Source organism: Anser brachyrhynchus (genome assembly GCF_964034855.1).
Source record: "Anser brachyrhynchus genome assembly, chromosome: 1".
NCBI lineage: Eukaryota > Metazoa > Chordata > Aves > Anseriformes > Anatidae > Anser > Anser brachyrhynchus.
The window spans coordinates 38928439-38942663 of NC_137694.1; the positions used below are offsets into that span (position 1 = coordinate 38928439).

The window sequence follows — 14225 nt, forward strand, 5'->3', positions numbered from 1 at the left end:
CCACAGCTAGGTGATTTAGGCAGAATTAGCCAGGTTCATTTAAATAGTTTTAATTTGGCATCATTTGAGGTGGGAAAGAATCACACTGTATATTCTACACAATCCCTTGCTATTGCTAGCTGCATTGAAGAGTGCCTGCAGAAGTACCTGCTTTTCTCTAAAGTGGAACAAGTGCATTTAGATAAATGAATTTTTATAGACTTAAAATCCCAGATATTACAAATCTACTTGCCATACTGGTCTTATGGAAACCTAATGGATTATTTCTACAAACAAGTAAAACAAGCAGACAGCTCTTGATAATATCAAGAGAGACACCAACCTGAAGCAGCCACTGTAAAATCTGGGACTGAAAGAACCTGTCAAGATTTCAGGAGCTGCTGGGAAAATTAAGTCTTCACTGGAAAAAAAAAGGGTGAATTCTTAAATTTTGTCAGATAATCTCAGCTAGTTCCTTAGGCTGAAATGATCATGGAAACAAGGCAAGCTGCACTTCAGGGCTCAGAGGAAAGCTTCCAGGGAGCTAAGGATTGAACTTAAGATCATGCAGGGTTCACTGAAGTTCATACTGGGTTGCTTTGCTTTTTCGGCTATTTAACTAAGTTAGCTAAGGCAGGGTAGGAAAGTCTGATGAGAAATCACTTCCCCTCCAGTGAAAATATGCAGGAATGTCGGTGACCTCCTCAAACAGTAGATAACCACCACTTAATATCCCCTATGACAAAGCCTCCTCAAAGATACTAACTATGCCACGTTTTGCTTTTGCCAAGGTCACCTTTCAGTTTCATGACCATTCTCTCCATACCAGTATTCATCCTTTGCACGTGTGCGCGATGAAGTGTTGTGATTTCATGGAAAAGCTGACAGCCTGAAGGTTCCCCTTCATGCACCAGCCAGCTCACTGACTTATGGTTTCTGTATGGTTTAAGTGCATGACTGGTTCCTTTGATTTCTTCTCTAGCAGCAGTTAATATCACACACTTCAAAGGCAAACAATAGAAGCCTAATAGAGGCTGCTGCAATTGTACATTTTGGGATTGCATAATTTTGGAATATACTCTCCCATGCAGATTTCTCCTTAGTGCCACATCTTCCAGCTAGCAGCTAGTTTATCTCACAAAGCACAGTAAACCCTGCTTTACTTACTGTAATTTCAATTACTTCTTTATCCAAACCCACTTCAAAGTCCTTTTCTACTCTACTAAACTCTGAAATTGCATAGTATTTTCTTTTTTTTCTCTTTTTTTTTTTTTCTCTCAGCACCATTTTAAGGCATTAGAATTCTCACAGAGACTGTGATTGAATTTAGTCCCACCAAGAAGAACCAGTTCAGTAGCTGCTTGTTAGGGAAGTCTGCTCCCAGCCCTGCGACATGCTATGGATAAGAATACAGTCCTAAATTCCACTGCAGACACAAACTTTAGATCATAATAAAAGATCAAATGCTACAGCCACAATAGGCCATTGGAAGAGAAAGGACAAATGAAAAGATCTGTTGCCCTGGATCTTTGAAATGGCAACGACTCAATTAAACTAAATTTTCACGTTCCCACAGGTACCCTTCCCATTCTAGACCAGGCAGGAAAGGACTCCAGTGGTTCCTACAGCTAAGACATATAGGAAATTGTCTCTTCCAGCAACAGTAAAAAACTAGGATATGAATTTTGAGACAGGTAATTAATTTAAAATAAAGTCATCAGTGATTAATGCATCAGTAGATGTGAATTGGCAAATTATTACTGGAATGAATGGAAATGCAGTTCCACTCACCTACATCCACTGAGAGTTTTTATGTTTATCACATGGGCTGAGACTTTAGGAAAGAGCTTCAGTTTTCTACCCAGGTTTTCCTACACCACCTTGGTAAAGTTTCTTAGGACATGGCAATCTCCCCCACCATTAACCCTCTACAGCTAGAAGTCTAGTTTACGCTAAGCCCTGATGGAAAGAGTCAACAAGCAAGTTCAGGGGAGGTACGTCAGAGATGGGCTGAACTGCCTGCTGCAGGTGTCTTTTTCTTTCTGTTTACTGCAGAGAACCGGTAGACTTTCAAGTCTTACGCAGCTAATAATGAAAAAGACAGCTAAAATTGGAGACGAAATCCAGCCCTAACACCTCTGCGTCAGCCACCCACCTACGAAGATGAGGATAATGCTTCCTTTCTGCACAGATACACTGCTAGTGCACGTGTAATACTGGTTGAGAAGCACTGATTCATGTTGGTGGAAGACTTACAGTTTATTCACTCATGAATTAATTAGCGCTGATAGCTCAGGAATAAACACACAAAGTGGGTAAAATAACGTGTCAAAGCTATGTCTTAAAGTAACTGTATCTATATCTCCCCTCAAAAGTTTGCTTGTTTTGATTTTCTTTGCTGTTATTTTGATTGGAAGGATTTGTTCTTAGAGCAAGTTGATTGAAGAGTAAATTACTGGTTAGGAGTTGAGCAAGTAAAGATTATATGTTGTTGTCTTTTAGCTGCTGTTTTCTGTGAAGTCTTACACATGTAAACGAATTATCAAGTCCCAAAAGGAATACCTATTAGTATAAAGCTGCAAGATTTTTGCAGGATCAGGGTCTTAGCTGTATAATCTACATGCATCTGAAATACAAAAATTACCTCTTGTTTCTCCAACAGTGCTAGAAGGAAGTAGAGACTGTGCAACTTTCATTCTAATCATCCTTTTCAATGTGATGCCCTCTGTTTGTGTACACTTTTTTTCAGAGAGAAAATTCAAATACCTGAGCACTTGTGATTACCATCTAACATAGATGAGATCTTGAGTTCAGCACTGTTTTTTCTCCAGCATCTTTACATAGCTTGATGACATTTCTTCATTCATCTATTATTCATGTATGTTCTTGTCCCATAGCTACCTGAAGTGTTACTTGTAACTGAAGTACTTGGAAGAGATAATTGTATCTATCACCACTGTCACAATCATATGCTTCTGTAGGAAAGGACATTGTAATCTAAAGGGAGCTTAGTCCAGGCTGCCGTTGAGCTATATAAAGACCTGATTTGACTTTTGGACAATATCACCTGGCTTTGTTTTGTATTAAAACAGCTAAAACCTGAGAATCATCTCATTTTCATAGTGTCAGGCTGCTGTAGGGCATGTAAAATTGCACTAAAATGACCCTGTTTTTATATTTTATTTTTCATACTGAAAGCATCTTAAAGATTCTTAAACAACCTCTTTTTTTCTGCAGGAGGACCTGGATCCTAATTCTTAAACAGCCTTACAAAACACCATTAAAGTAATTTAACAGGACTAGCTGTGTAATTGCCTTACAGCAGTAATGCCATCTTAGTTTATACTTCCCTGCCTCATTCATGAGAACCTCAGCCTGAGAACTACCAGGGCTGTAAAATCTGCCTAACAAACTACAGGTGAAAAAAGTGATAACCAACCTCAGGAGAGACCTCTGTTATTCCAAACTGGGATAAACTCTGATGCAAAATGTTGATATTCAGTGAACGCAGCACTTCTTCAGATGGGAGCGCATCAGAAATTCCTGGCTTTCTGTTCACTGGGGAAATAAACAGTTCCACACAGTTCTTCTTCCCCTAGGAAAAAAAAAAAAAAAAAAGGCAAAATCATAGGAAGGTTCTGAGATTAGATAATGTCTTCTGTCTGTAGATTTTAACTATATGTCCAGAAATGAAAGCATGGAATAGAAAGGCTGCAACCTGCTCTGTGAGGAAAGTGCACGTTTTCCCTGCCTCCTTAAATTCCAGCTGACTGTGGAAGAAAATCCTAATACCATATGTGGGCAGGTGGGCTTTGTCTCATTTACTGTTGACAAGGTCCCCTCTTCTGAGCCTAGTACCACTGAACAAGACAGGTCAATGTCACATGAGGAGGGGGGGAGCCATGCATGGGGACAAGGGCAAAGAGCCAGCAGGGGTTTTAGCTGACAGTTCTGATCTGAGCTGAAGTGCAGTCCTGTTTTAGATGCTGGGCCTTAAACAGGAATGCTTAGTATAATGCTGTGGTATTTTGGCACTGCTTTCTAATCTGGTGTCAACATGTTGTGAACACACACTACAATGAAGTATAATGCCCTTTCAGCTGACAGCAGTGTAGCTCCTTAAGACAGCACAACGAAATTTAAGTTTTGCTTACTTTATGAGTAATGTAAAAAAAAGTAAAAAAAAAAAAAAGTAAAAAAGTAAAATGAGTAGGCTGAGCATGCCTAATTCTCCCCTCCATTAATTCCTGACCCAGTCTCATTGATGTGGTGCTGTATTAGAGATGTTAGTGATGCTGACTCTGTAGCAGGACGGCAAAAGGAAAGATTGCCAGAGGGTTCCTCTGCTTGGTTGTCAACAACCAGAACAGCACCTGAGACCACTGCTGGTGTGCTTGAACCCAGGTTAAGGGGGTGCCCCAGGGCTGCAGACAACCTGGCTGAGGCTGTGATGTAGAGTCCAGGCCTGGGTAGTGCCCCACACACAAGGCAGGTATGGAGCTGCTGACTGCACAGGCAAGAACTTCAACGCTCTGGTTATTTGGGGTTGGTTATGCAAGGGGGGAAATCAGTTCAAACTGGGATAATCCTGATCTCCCCCCCGCTTCCTTCCCCTTGCCATCAATGTGCATCATTACCTTTACTGAAGTGAAGAAAAGACATCTTTTGCTATTCTTAAAATGCCTCGCTTTGCATTCAGAAGTAGAGCTGCATAGAAAGGGACATTTTCACACGCGTACCCTAAATCTGCCCTGTGCGCTCTCATTTGTGCCACGGGTCCCTCTGCTCGACAAGACTGGTGGGGCTGGCGTTGCTCAGTAGGCCTCCTCAGCCCAGCGGGGCCGTAAGGAGGGAACACAGCCCTACAGCTCTGCAGTCAGTGCGTGGCAGGGGCTCCTCCTCAGGCTGAAGCAGCTGCTCTGAGACCACGGCCTTGCTCGGTCTCTGGCGTGGGTAAGTGGCCACTTCCAGGTGTAGGTGGCAGGCGCAAAGCAAGGCCTGGTGAGGGTGCAGCATTCCCAGTGTTTTGTGCCTCCTCTGTTAGGAGATCCTCTGCCTGTTAGAAGGACTTTATGGGAGGAGGATTTCCTGGAAGGACTGAGAAGATGCTGGAAATGCCCAGCTAATGTCTTGTGGCACAGTGCGTGCTGTCACATGTCAGGGGCTAAACTGCCTCCAAACTCAGTGGAGGCAGGCTGGTATCTCCAGAGAATGATTGCATCCATCCTAAAATAACTGGGATCTCAATGCCCCTCCTTCTCGCTACCCTTCTCTACATTGCTTTCAGAGGGACCCTACAAGAGCACCTTAGACCGGGCTGAAGAGAGGTGAGATGAATTTCGATGTGCCTGGCTTGCTTGCCAGCACTCTGCATGAGAGGAACTGGCTTATGTTAAAAGGATGGGAAGGTGGGAATAATGCTTCCTAAGCTGTATTTTTCTCTTGTGAATTCTGACTTCCTGTCTGTGATTTTAAGAGCAAATGTGGCTAAAGTTTGTTTTATTCCTACATCACTAAAAAACAGAAGTCGTAGCAGCCTTTTATGGATGTTGAGAAGACTAATTCATTAATAGTACTTCATGTATTCTGAGGTATATGCAGGTGCAAAATGCTATTACCTCTTCCCTTGGATCACAGATGAGAAGAGAAAGTGAAAATCTATCAGCCAGCAGGAAAATTAACAGCATCTTTCTTCTGCTTAGTTAGATCATTTCCACAGAGCGTAGTAAGAAGGCTACAAAGTGACTTGGTGTGTTGAATACACACCCCAAACTCTGGAACATTTCTCATTTAATTGTGTTTTTCTCTGAATATGTTTTTCATTCAGGTTAATACAGTGGACAATAGAGATTCAGCATCACTTGTCAGGAATGAGTGACGTCCCTGGCAAACATGAAAAGGGCTGCATTGCATTCCTATTGATCTTTTCCACTGTGCATCTTGTGTGATCCTTTCTCACAGAGACATTATTTGAAGGCGTTTTATAATCCTTTTTGATGCATACAATCCTATCAAGCTATCAAGGCAGGAAATACTTTTATGCTGAACCTGTCAACTTTCTTCCCTAATATTCAACCTGCAGGTAGAATAAAATAACATAACTCTGCTTTTCTCTCTGCAATGTGAATGGAAGGCTAGTAATGGACACATGATATTGTTGTGTTTTTTTTTTTTCGTTTGTTTCATAGAAAAACTGTCAGAAAAAGAGACCAGTGTTAAGAATGTATGCTCTTAACCATCCACATAAAAAATATAATGAAAATTGTTTTTAAAAAGTCTCTGCTGCTGGAAACAAATTTCTCATAATCTTTTGCAAACATGATACTTTAGTCCAAAAGGTCACATCCAAGGATATGTTGTTATAGCTGAATAGCAAAGCGTGAATATTAATATTTTGAGAAGACATTTATTTTACTAATGGAAAGTCTGAGAATTAATTGTGAGGATGTCTTCAAAAGGCAGAATCACATGTATTTTTGAGCAAGATTCAACCTTTGAGAAACAAAAAAAGGAATAATCAGCTCCTAATGAATGTGATGAAGAACTACACTGGAATGCAAACTAGGGGATAAGAAAACTGCTTATGAATAAGACACAAAAGAGATCTATCTGACATAATTTTTCTCTAGGCTGTAACTATGAATGGCTTCCTTTCAAAAGAAAATTTAAGTCATTTTGTAATGGAGATCTATTTTTCTTTAGTGTAGTTCAGAAAAAAATCTATCAAAACAAAGTATTTTTCTGTCCAATTTTATTGCAGTTTTCCATAATGAAAGGAAAATAAATTTAAGAGAATTCTAAATAACCAGGTAAATTTTATTATACCTAGTCTTTAGGTACTTACAATGAGCCTGTTGATATGAACTTGCTGAGGTAACAGTCCCAGTGCTGCAGCCACTCCTTGGCGAAATATCCGAAGCAATGTGATATTCAGCTTGTTTACATCCATTTGCAGTGTCTGAAAAAGCAAAACCAGTTCAAATGAACTCCTTGCTCAACACATTCAGTCCTCACGACGTCTGATCTCTGGGAGTCTCACTAATTGTTTTTTTCCCAGAATAATAATCAGTGCAATCTACTTGCACTGCAATAAAGAACAAATCCAAAGGAAAATTTAAGCATTTAAAATGCTGCTTTGTTTCCACCTTTTCTCAAAAACATTCAAAATAGATTCCAGATTTTTTTGGCTAAATTCCTAAGACAAGTTACAGTGCTCAAGATAACACAATTACTGCATTAGAAATGAAAGACAAGCATTGAACACCAATTCACCTTTAAAGAATGAGATGTTGGATTTACACAATGAAAATTTGCTTTGATTATTTTTCTTAAGAGTTTCTCCCTGCAGGTGAAGAATGTGTCAGTCATAGTGAAATTACACATTTTTTATTTTGATTAACAGTTTCTGAGACTGGAAAAAAAAAACAACAACCACACTTAGGATATATTTTACATACTTGAATTTCCAAAACTTCCTAATTCCAGGCAGAACAGGCTATTAATTCTCAGCAGAGACCAACAATAGCACTGAAGCATTTTCTTTCTCCATGTCAGAATAATAACAAAACATAGACATTTCCTCATGTTCAAATCCCTCCTGTGAAGCTGATAGTGTTTTACCCAGGAAATAATTTAGGTTCAAGTCTTCACCTTCCCAGAAGACCCAGGTGTATCTGTGCAGATGACGTGTTGTGACCAGTACTTCCATGTGGCACTCTGGGGCCCCTTTCTTTGCTTCTGTATCCCATCAGTGGACAACACCTTGTGGAGAAGGCAGGGAAGAGGAGTGTATCAGATGGTACCAGGTGGCCTCCAACATTTCTGGCAGGGCACTGGCTTAGGAACTCGGTAAGTTCTGACTGAGCTGGTTGACTTGAGCTGAAGATTTTTTATTTATAGCTTTCTATTTAAAGCTGTAGGCCAGCTTGCTGCTCTGAGGAGCCACACCAGGATTCTTCCTTCCTAACTGGGGTGGCAGAAAGAGAATTAAATATCCATGGGTCAGACATCACATTGTGAACGTGGCTGTGGTCTAGAAAGAAATGTAACTTTTTTCTCAAAGCAAAAGAGCACCACATATTCTGATTGCTGTTATTTATTTTTAAGAATTTATAAGTTACAATGTAAAACCATCAAATATTTGCTTTTCTCTTCCACTGTCAATTTGATGTTTCCATCAGTACTGAATGTTTTTCATTTTCTTCCCCTTTTCTCTCATTTTTTTACACTAATGGGATTGTCAAGCCTTGATGCATCAACTGAGACCTGCTCTCAGCATACAGCTGAACTTTAATTCAGCTGCAAGTATTATAGGAGTCTTCAGTTTCAATGACCCTGGCTACCCTGGCATTTTCAAAAAGCAAAATCTTCTCTTTGCTTCTTCTTGAATTAGACATCTTGAGTGGTTACAAAACCGCTCCAGCTTTGTCACTGAAACAGAGAAATGTCTTGAGAATGGAGAGAGAGACATCCCACGGGTCTGAGCACCGTTCCTTCTGCATCCCAGGCTGGTCGCAGCACACGTGGGCGATACAGCAGAGGAGAGCTGGTGTGGAGCTATGAAGCTGTCACTACACTGAAAGCCGACATCCTAGCCTGAGGATCCCGGGTAAGTGAGAAGAGGAGTTGTTGCTGAAATAGGAAGGCTGTCATGAGGGTCCCCTGAGATCCATCAGGATGGAATAAAGAGCGAGAAACTGCTTGTCTCAGTCAATGACCCCGAGTTATGGGGATTATGCTAGCTGTTGTTACTGAACAAAGCTAACGGGCGTAAAATCAAAATGCATTCACTTAAGTATACTTGAACCAGGCATCAGATCACATTAACACCGATGTTGTTAAACAGCATGTTAAGAGCTCACTGATAAAGACACATAAATGAAACATCCAGAAAAATATCCAGCTTTGGATGAAACAGAAGAGGCTTAAAGAGGCTATAAGGAGGTAATGTCTACCTAATAAATTCTTATAGATTTAGTAGGACTAGGTGGCTAGGCCTAGCACTGTAGTTCATCATATTCAGGGAGAAAAAAATGAGGTGAAACTCCATCATCTTCCGGACAGTCACAGTTCCTTCCACCAGACCTGAATTTGGACCACCGCGCCCTACAATAAGTAGTCATAAAAGGCTGCACAGTCTGTGTGTCTCTGTTACAGCTCCTGTCCTCAGTGCTTCAGAGGGAAGCCTGACGAGCACAGTGCTCACCCTGTCACTCTGGACTCAGCCTGCTTGGAAAGCTCATCTGGCCTTACAGCTGGAGATTTCAGGACCCTCTCAGGATGCATCCCAGCACATCTTATTTCCTGAGATCAGCCACGCCATGACTTCGCGCTGGTGGGATCTCTGCAGGTTGCACAGAGAGCTGATGGTTGCCCACACTCCAGGTACGAGCCCTCAGGATGTGCTCTGAAGCCCAGCACATACCTGGGTACTGCCCAGGCAGGCTGCCAGCCAGGCACCAGCTCCAGGGCTACTTGCAAAGGGTGGGAAGGAATTTGTCTTTAAGCCTCATCTCAGGGTGCTTCCTATGTAGCAAAATGGATTGTGATCATTCATCCAACAACCAACCAACCAACCAACCCAAGAAGTATCTGGGGAAGAAAAAGCTCATGTTTCTTTATAAGAACTTTGTCCTCCTATCCACCGAAGGAATTTGCTTCTTAAGTGCTGATGTTAGTGTGAAGCTTTGTTTCTTGCCAATTACAATGCAAATTAGGTAAAAGTAACAAAGACTGCCCTTTTCCACATCAAGCAGCACAAGAGAGTGTATTTGTCTCTTCCTATCAAGAGAAAATTTAGCAATCCAAAATCTGGCACTTTAGGAACAGGATTTCTAACTGGATCAGTGAAAGATAGCTTCTAGAAAAGCCAGATGGGACCCCATGAGCACCTACTTTAGAGCAAGCAGCACATCACGAACGTGCTCTGTGCTATCATTACCCCCTTGTTTGTACTGGAGTCTTAAAAACATCGAGTGGGAGTGGACCAGCCTGGAGATGCATCAAGATCCACATCCTGTGGCCACCTCTGGATGCTTATGGAAAGCAACATGAACAGGACAAGAACGTACTCTATTTTTTCCAAGTTCTTTCTGACAAGATCCAGGCTAGTTTACACCAACTCAGCCCAGAAAGGCAACAGGTCTCCTCAATTACATGAATATTATTACACAGTAACCCAGGCTGGCACTACGGAGATCTGGGATGAAAGCAAAGCCTGGAGGCATTATATTCGCAATGCTGGCATGTGCTGAACTGCAGTGGAGTTTAAGTCTCACCTGAGGGTCTGGTACAGAATTGTCTTTCTGCAAATTCTTACACATTGATTTTGTTGAAAAAGTTAGAGAAAGAAGAGGAAAAAGAAAAATAAGAGAAAAATAAATGAAAGAAAAGTTCTCTTTTGTCCTAACAGGAAAAAGTCCTAACTATTCCCATCACTGAAAAGTTTCTAAAACATTATTAAGATGTTAATATTTTAACATTATGGTGCCATTCTGATGGCATGCCTAGGTAGTGTGTAGACTAAAGTCCATAAAGATGGGTTTAGGATAGAAAATTGATGCTGGATGAACTGCAGATGCAACAATGCCTGTACAACAAACAATACAAACCTCCATTTAGAGAAACAGTCCTAGAATGGAAACCTGTCTGGCCAGGTACAGACCATAACTGCACAAACAGAACCAATATATATTCCAGCACCACCTGCAATAACACATGAAATTAACCTCCGTAAAGTCAACCCACAGAGTTAAATAAAATAAAGCATTAGCACCGATACACAAGGTATGCCTTACTGTGGTACTCTAGTTGCTCCTTTTGCTTCGGAAAAGAAGGCGCTGAAGCATCCCAGTCAGGCAGCACTAATCATTTACCCCATGCTCATCGCAGTGTTTACCATCTATTGCAGCCCGCTCCCCAGGGAGTTCACACTTTTGAATTTGCTGCCTCTGGTGGCAACAGGGACTTGCTGAGCCCAGAGGCGGGCACACTGGAGGACTCATTTCCCCGAGCAATTACTGATCTGGATATTGCTACTGTAGCGACAGTTTCTAGGTTTATCTGATCTAAGCAAAACAGGTAGTTTCAAGGGAAGGAGATTTCTGCGTGTAGTGGAAAAGATAACTCTGTCTTGGAAAGAGAGTTCCAGAAAAGAAAACTCAGCACAGGAAAACACCAAAGCCAACTGACACCTGAGATCCTACAGGGGCTTTTTGAGAAAGATTTGCATTTTAAAGAAAAAAAAAAAAGTCATGAAACAGAACAACATTATCTCAGATTCTGAAACAATATTTTTGTCTACTATTACAATTAGCCAAGTCAAGTTCTGCTCCTGAAGAAAAAATCAGAGATGCTTCCCTTTCTTATATTTTCCTTCTCACCGGTGATGTCCTTTCTGCAATGAGCCTCAAAAAAACACCTTTCCCTTCCATGCATTGGTTACTCCCCTCTAAACTCCTCCTGACCCCACCACCACAGCAAACAGAAATCTAGAGAAAGTTTGAAAATCTTGAAAATATTTCCAAGGTCAGGGATCAATTACCGAAAAATTGTGAGGGGGAGTCTTGGCTATTCTACAAAAGCACAGTGAAAATCACCTGAAAGAGCAGAAAAATTACAGGCATATGTTTGAGTTTACAGGAACCAGTGAAAAGCATTGATAAATGCTCTACAAATCTCTTTCTCTTGCTCTGCCAGCGTAACTGCCCTGACCTGGAACACGCTGCTGTGTAAGTCACGCATTTTCTAATGAGGAGACAGCGAGGCTGCAGAGCACGCTGATATGCCAAAAAGTCCCAGATTTCACATGCAGCCTGCAGAAATTTATGTGGCCTTGTCCAGAGAGCATTTGGGTGATGAGAAAAAGAACACTAAATTGGTTCCATATAAATGCAAGAAAAAGTGGTAGGAATGGGATACTTTGATTGCTTCAGTCCTGATTACTCCAGGAAGTTCTGTAGAGTTGGACGCTGCCTTTCAAGATGTAACATTGTACAGCTTCACTCACTTTTTTTTTTTCTACAGAAAGAAAACCATGTCTTTTATGGGAAATCTTTATTTAAAGTAAGCATAATATTTCCTGTATTTATGCATTTCTTATGTAGCCTTAAAGAACATTTTTGGCTCATGATTAATTTTTCATGAAAGCAAATAAACGTAAATAGTATGAGCTCCCTGAAAGAAATCACAGACAGAAGTAATACGTATTGGAAACGTAGGGGTAATCTCACCAGTTAACACAAATATATTGTCTCCCCCCATACTGATTTTCAAGTGCATGTGCAGTAAAATATGAGCAAATCCAAATCTATTTGTTTCGTGCACTGCAATTAATCCATAGACCTTTTTACCACAGGAATTTGCTGAGGCCAATAGCTGAACAAGATGCAGAAGAAGAGCGGTATGTTTAGGTGGCTGTTGAAAGTCACTGACAGGACTGAAAACAGAGATACTACAAACCTTATTATACAGTTGAAGTCACACCTTTAACTATCAGAAACCAAGGCGGATCCTAACTGAATGAAGAGACAAACTTCTCAGCCTGCTCTCAAAGCTCTGAGTGCTGGCCATCATACTGACGACTAGACACCAGGTTTCACCCGAGTCCTGTTTTGATCCACACGTAGATCTCAGTTAGGGATGCTCCTGGAGGCCAGTGCCTTAACAGAGGTGCTGCACCAGGCGTTGAAGCGAGGCCAGGGCACTCTGCCGGCATCCACAGCTCGGACTGGCAGAGCTACTCGAGGTGGGTGGGTGATACCACTGAAGCGGTTTGTCCCAGCTAGGTGACAGATTTACACTTCTCTCAGGGAGATGAACCAGTGTCTCAGATGAGATCAGCTGATTTGATCGCTTCTGTAGGAAGCACCAAAACAAGAGCGAGGAGCCCTCCATCTGTGATGTCCGGCTTCTGTCCAAGATTCCCTCGGTGAGATTTTACGTGCACTTGGGCAGTGAGTCAGTCAGCTGCAGAAAGAGCCTGTGACCTTCATGGATGATTGAAGTGAATGAGAATCCTTCAGCCTATTACGGATAAGGTTTGTTAATGCCTCTCTTCAAGAGGCACACTTTGATTTCTCTCAGTCCTATGTTCTGCATTAATCTCTGAGTTTGCCGTCTCCCAGCCAGTAAAAAGGGTCAGCTATTCCAGTGTCACAAGGTAATGTGGATTTACCGATCAGGTCTAATGTGAATACACAGCACAGTCTTCTATCTTTCTTCTGACAGAAATCTCAGGTTATTTCATTCCAGTTTCTGAGTCATGTGGGTCATTCCTGTACCAGACCTGACATAGTGGGGGTGACAAACTGAGAGAGTGCATTAGGCTGTCCTCTCAATGCTCACTGGACTCATTTCTTCTTTTCTTTTACCTCTTTCCAGTGGCATCTTTAATGCATTAATTATTCGTTATATATTTGGAGGCCAGATTACGTACGGAATCTCACGAGCAGCCAGTGTACTTATTGGTTGTATGAGATTACCATCTCAGAGCCCTCATTGAGATGGGGCTGTGGAATGATAATCTTATCCACAGCCCAGCATAACCTTATCCACAGCCCAGTAAAGTTAATGGGACTTTTTCTGAGTCAGGGGGTTGCAGAGTCCCGTATCCTAAATGTTCAGTGGGATACACACTTGTCATTGCTGAAGGGGTTTAAGAGGAGGGAAGGAAAGGCTATGGTCCGTGGGACCCAAGTTTGAAGCAGCTGTGTCATTACACAGTACCAGTCCCAGAAGCTCTCTGCCTGTGGGAACCCTTCAGAAGGGGGAAGGAGAGGGGCAGAAGGCTGCAGTAATGCTGTTGTACCCCATGGATGATTTTCTAGAGCTTCCTTGCAAGAGGGAACTTTCTGCTTTGCCACATGCTGGAACCCAGTACATAGTACCACAGGGTGCCTAGTGATGAAAGGAGCCAGTGTTCACCCACGTATCATTCCTTTGTTAAAAAACTGGTCACATACTACATCTACTTCGGAGAATCCGAATCTGGAGCATTTGCAATTACCGCAAATTGATTACTAGGAGGAATGAGAGGCTGAAATTTAGCTGTGCCTCTAGCCTTAGCAAGGCTACCTCAGTTAATCTGCTTCAGTTCTGTGTCTATAAAATGGGGATGATAGCATTTGACTGTCTCACAGGAGCCCTGTGAAACTAAGCATTTTATATACTGAGGAAGATGTGGGACAGATACGTAAGATGGAACTTCTCAATTTCTTTCACAGACACCTTTAATGTTGCACACAAAA

The 14225-nt window shown here is 41.7% G+C and overlaps 1 protein-coding gene across 2 annotated transcripts in view; it reads right to left on the reverse strand.

Annotated features, from left to right (window-relative positions):
* Nucleotides 1-14225, reverse strand: part of PTPRR (protein tyrosine phosphatase receptor type R) — a 144633-nt gene that overhangs the window by 65528 nt on the left and 64880 nt on the right. For both annotated transcript variants that reach the window (XM_080579605.1, XM_080579606.1), the window contains 2 exons: nucleotides 6824-6937; nucleotides 3419-3574 (listed from right to left, as the gene is read on the reverse strand). In XM_080579605.1, coding sequence (XP_080435731.1) covers nucleotides 3419-3574; nucleotides 6824-6937 — 270 coding nt within the window. The remainder of the gene's footprint in view (nucleotides 1-3418; nucleotides 3575-6823; nucleotides 6938-14225) is intronic.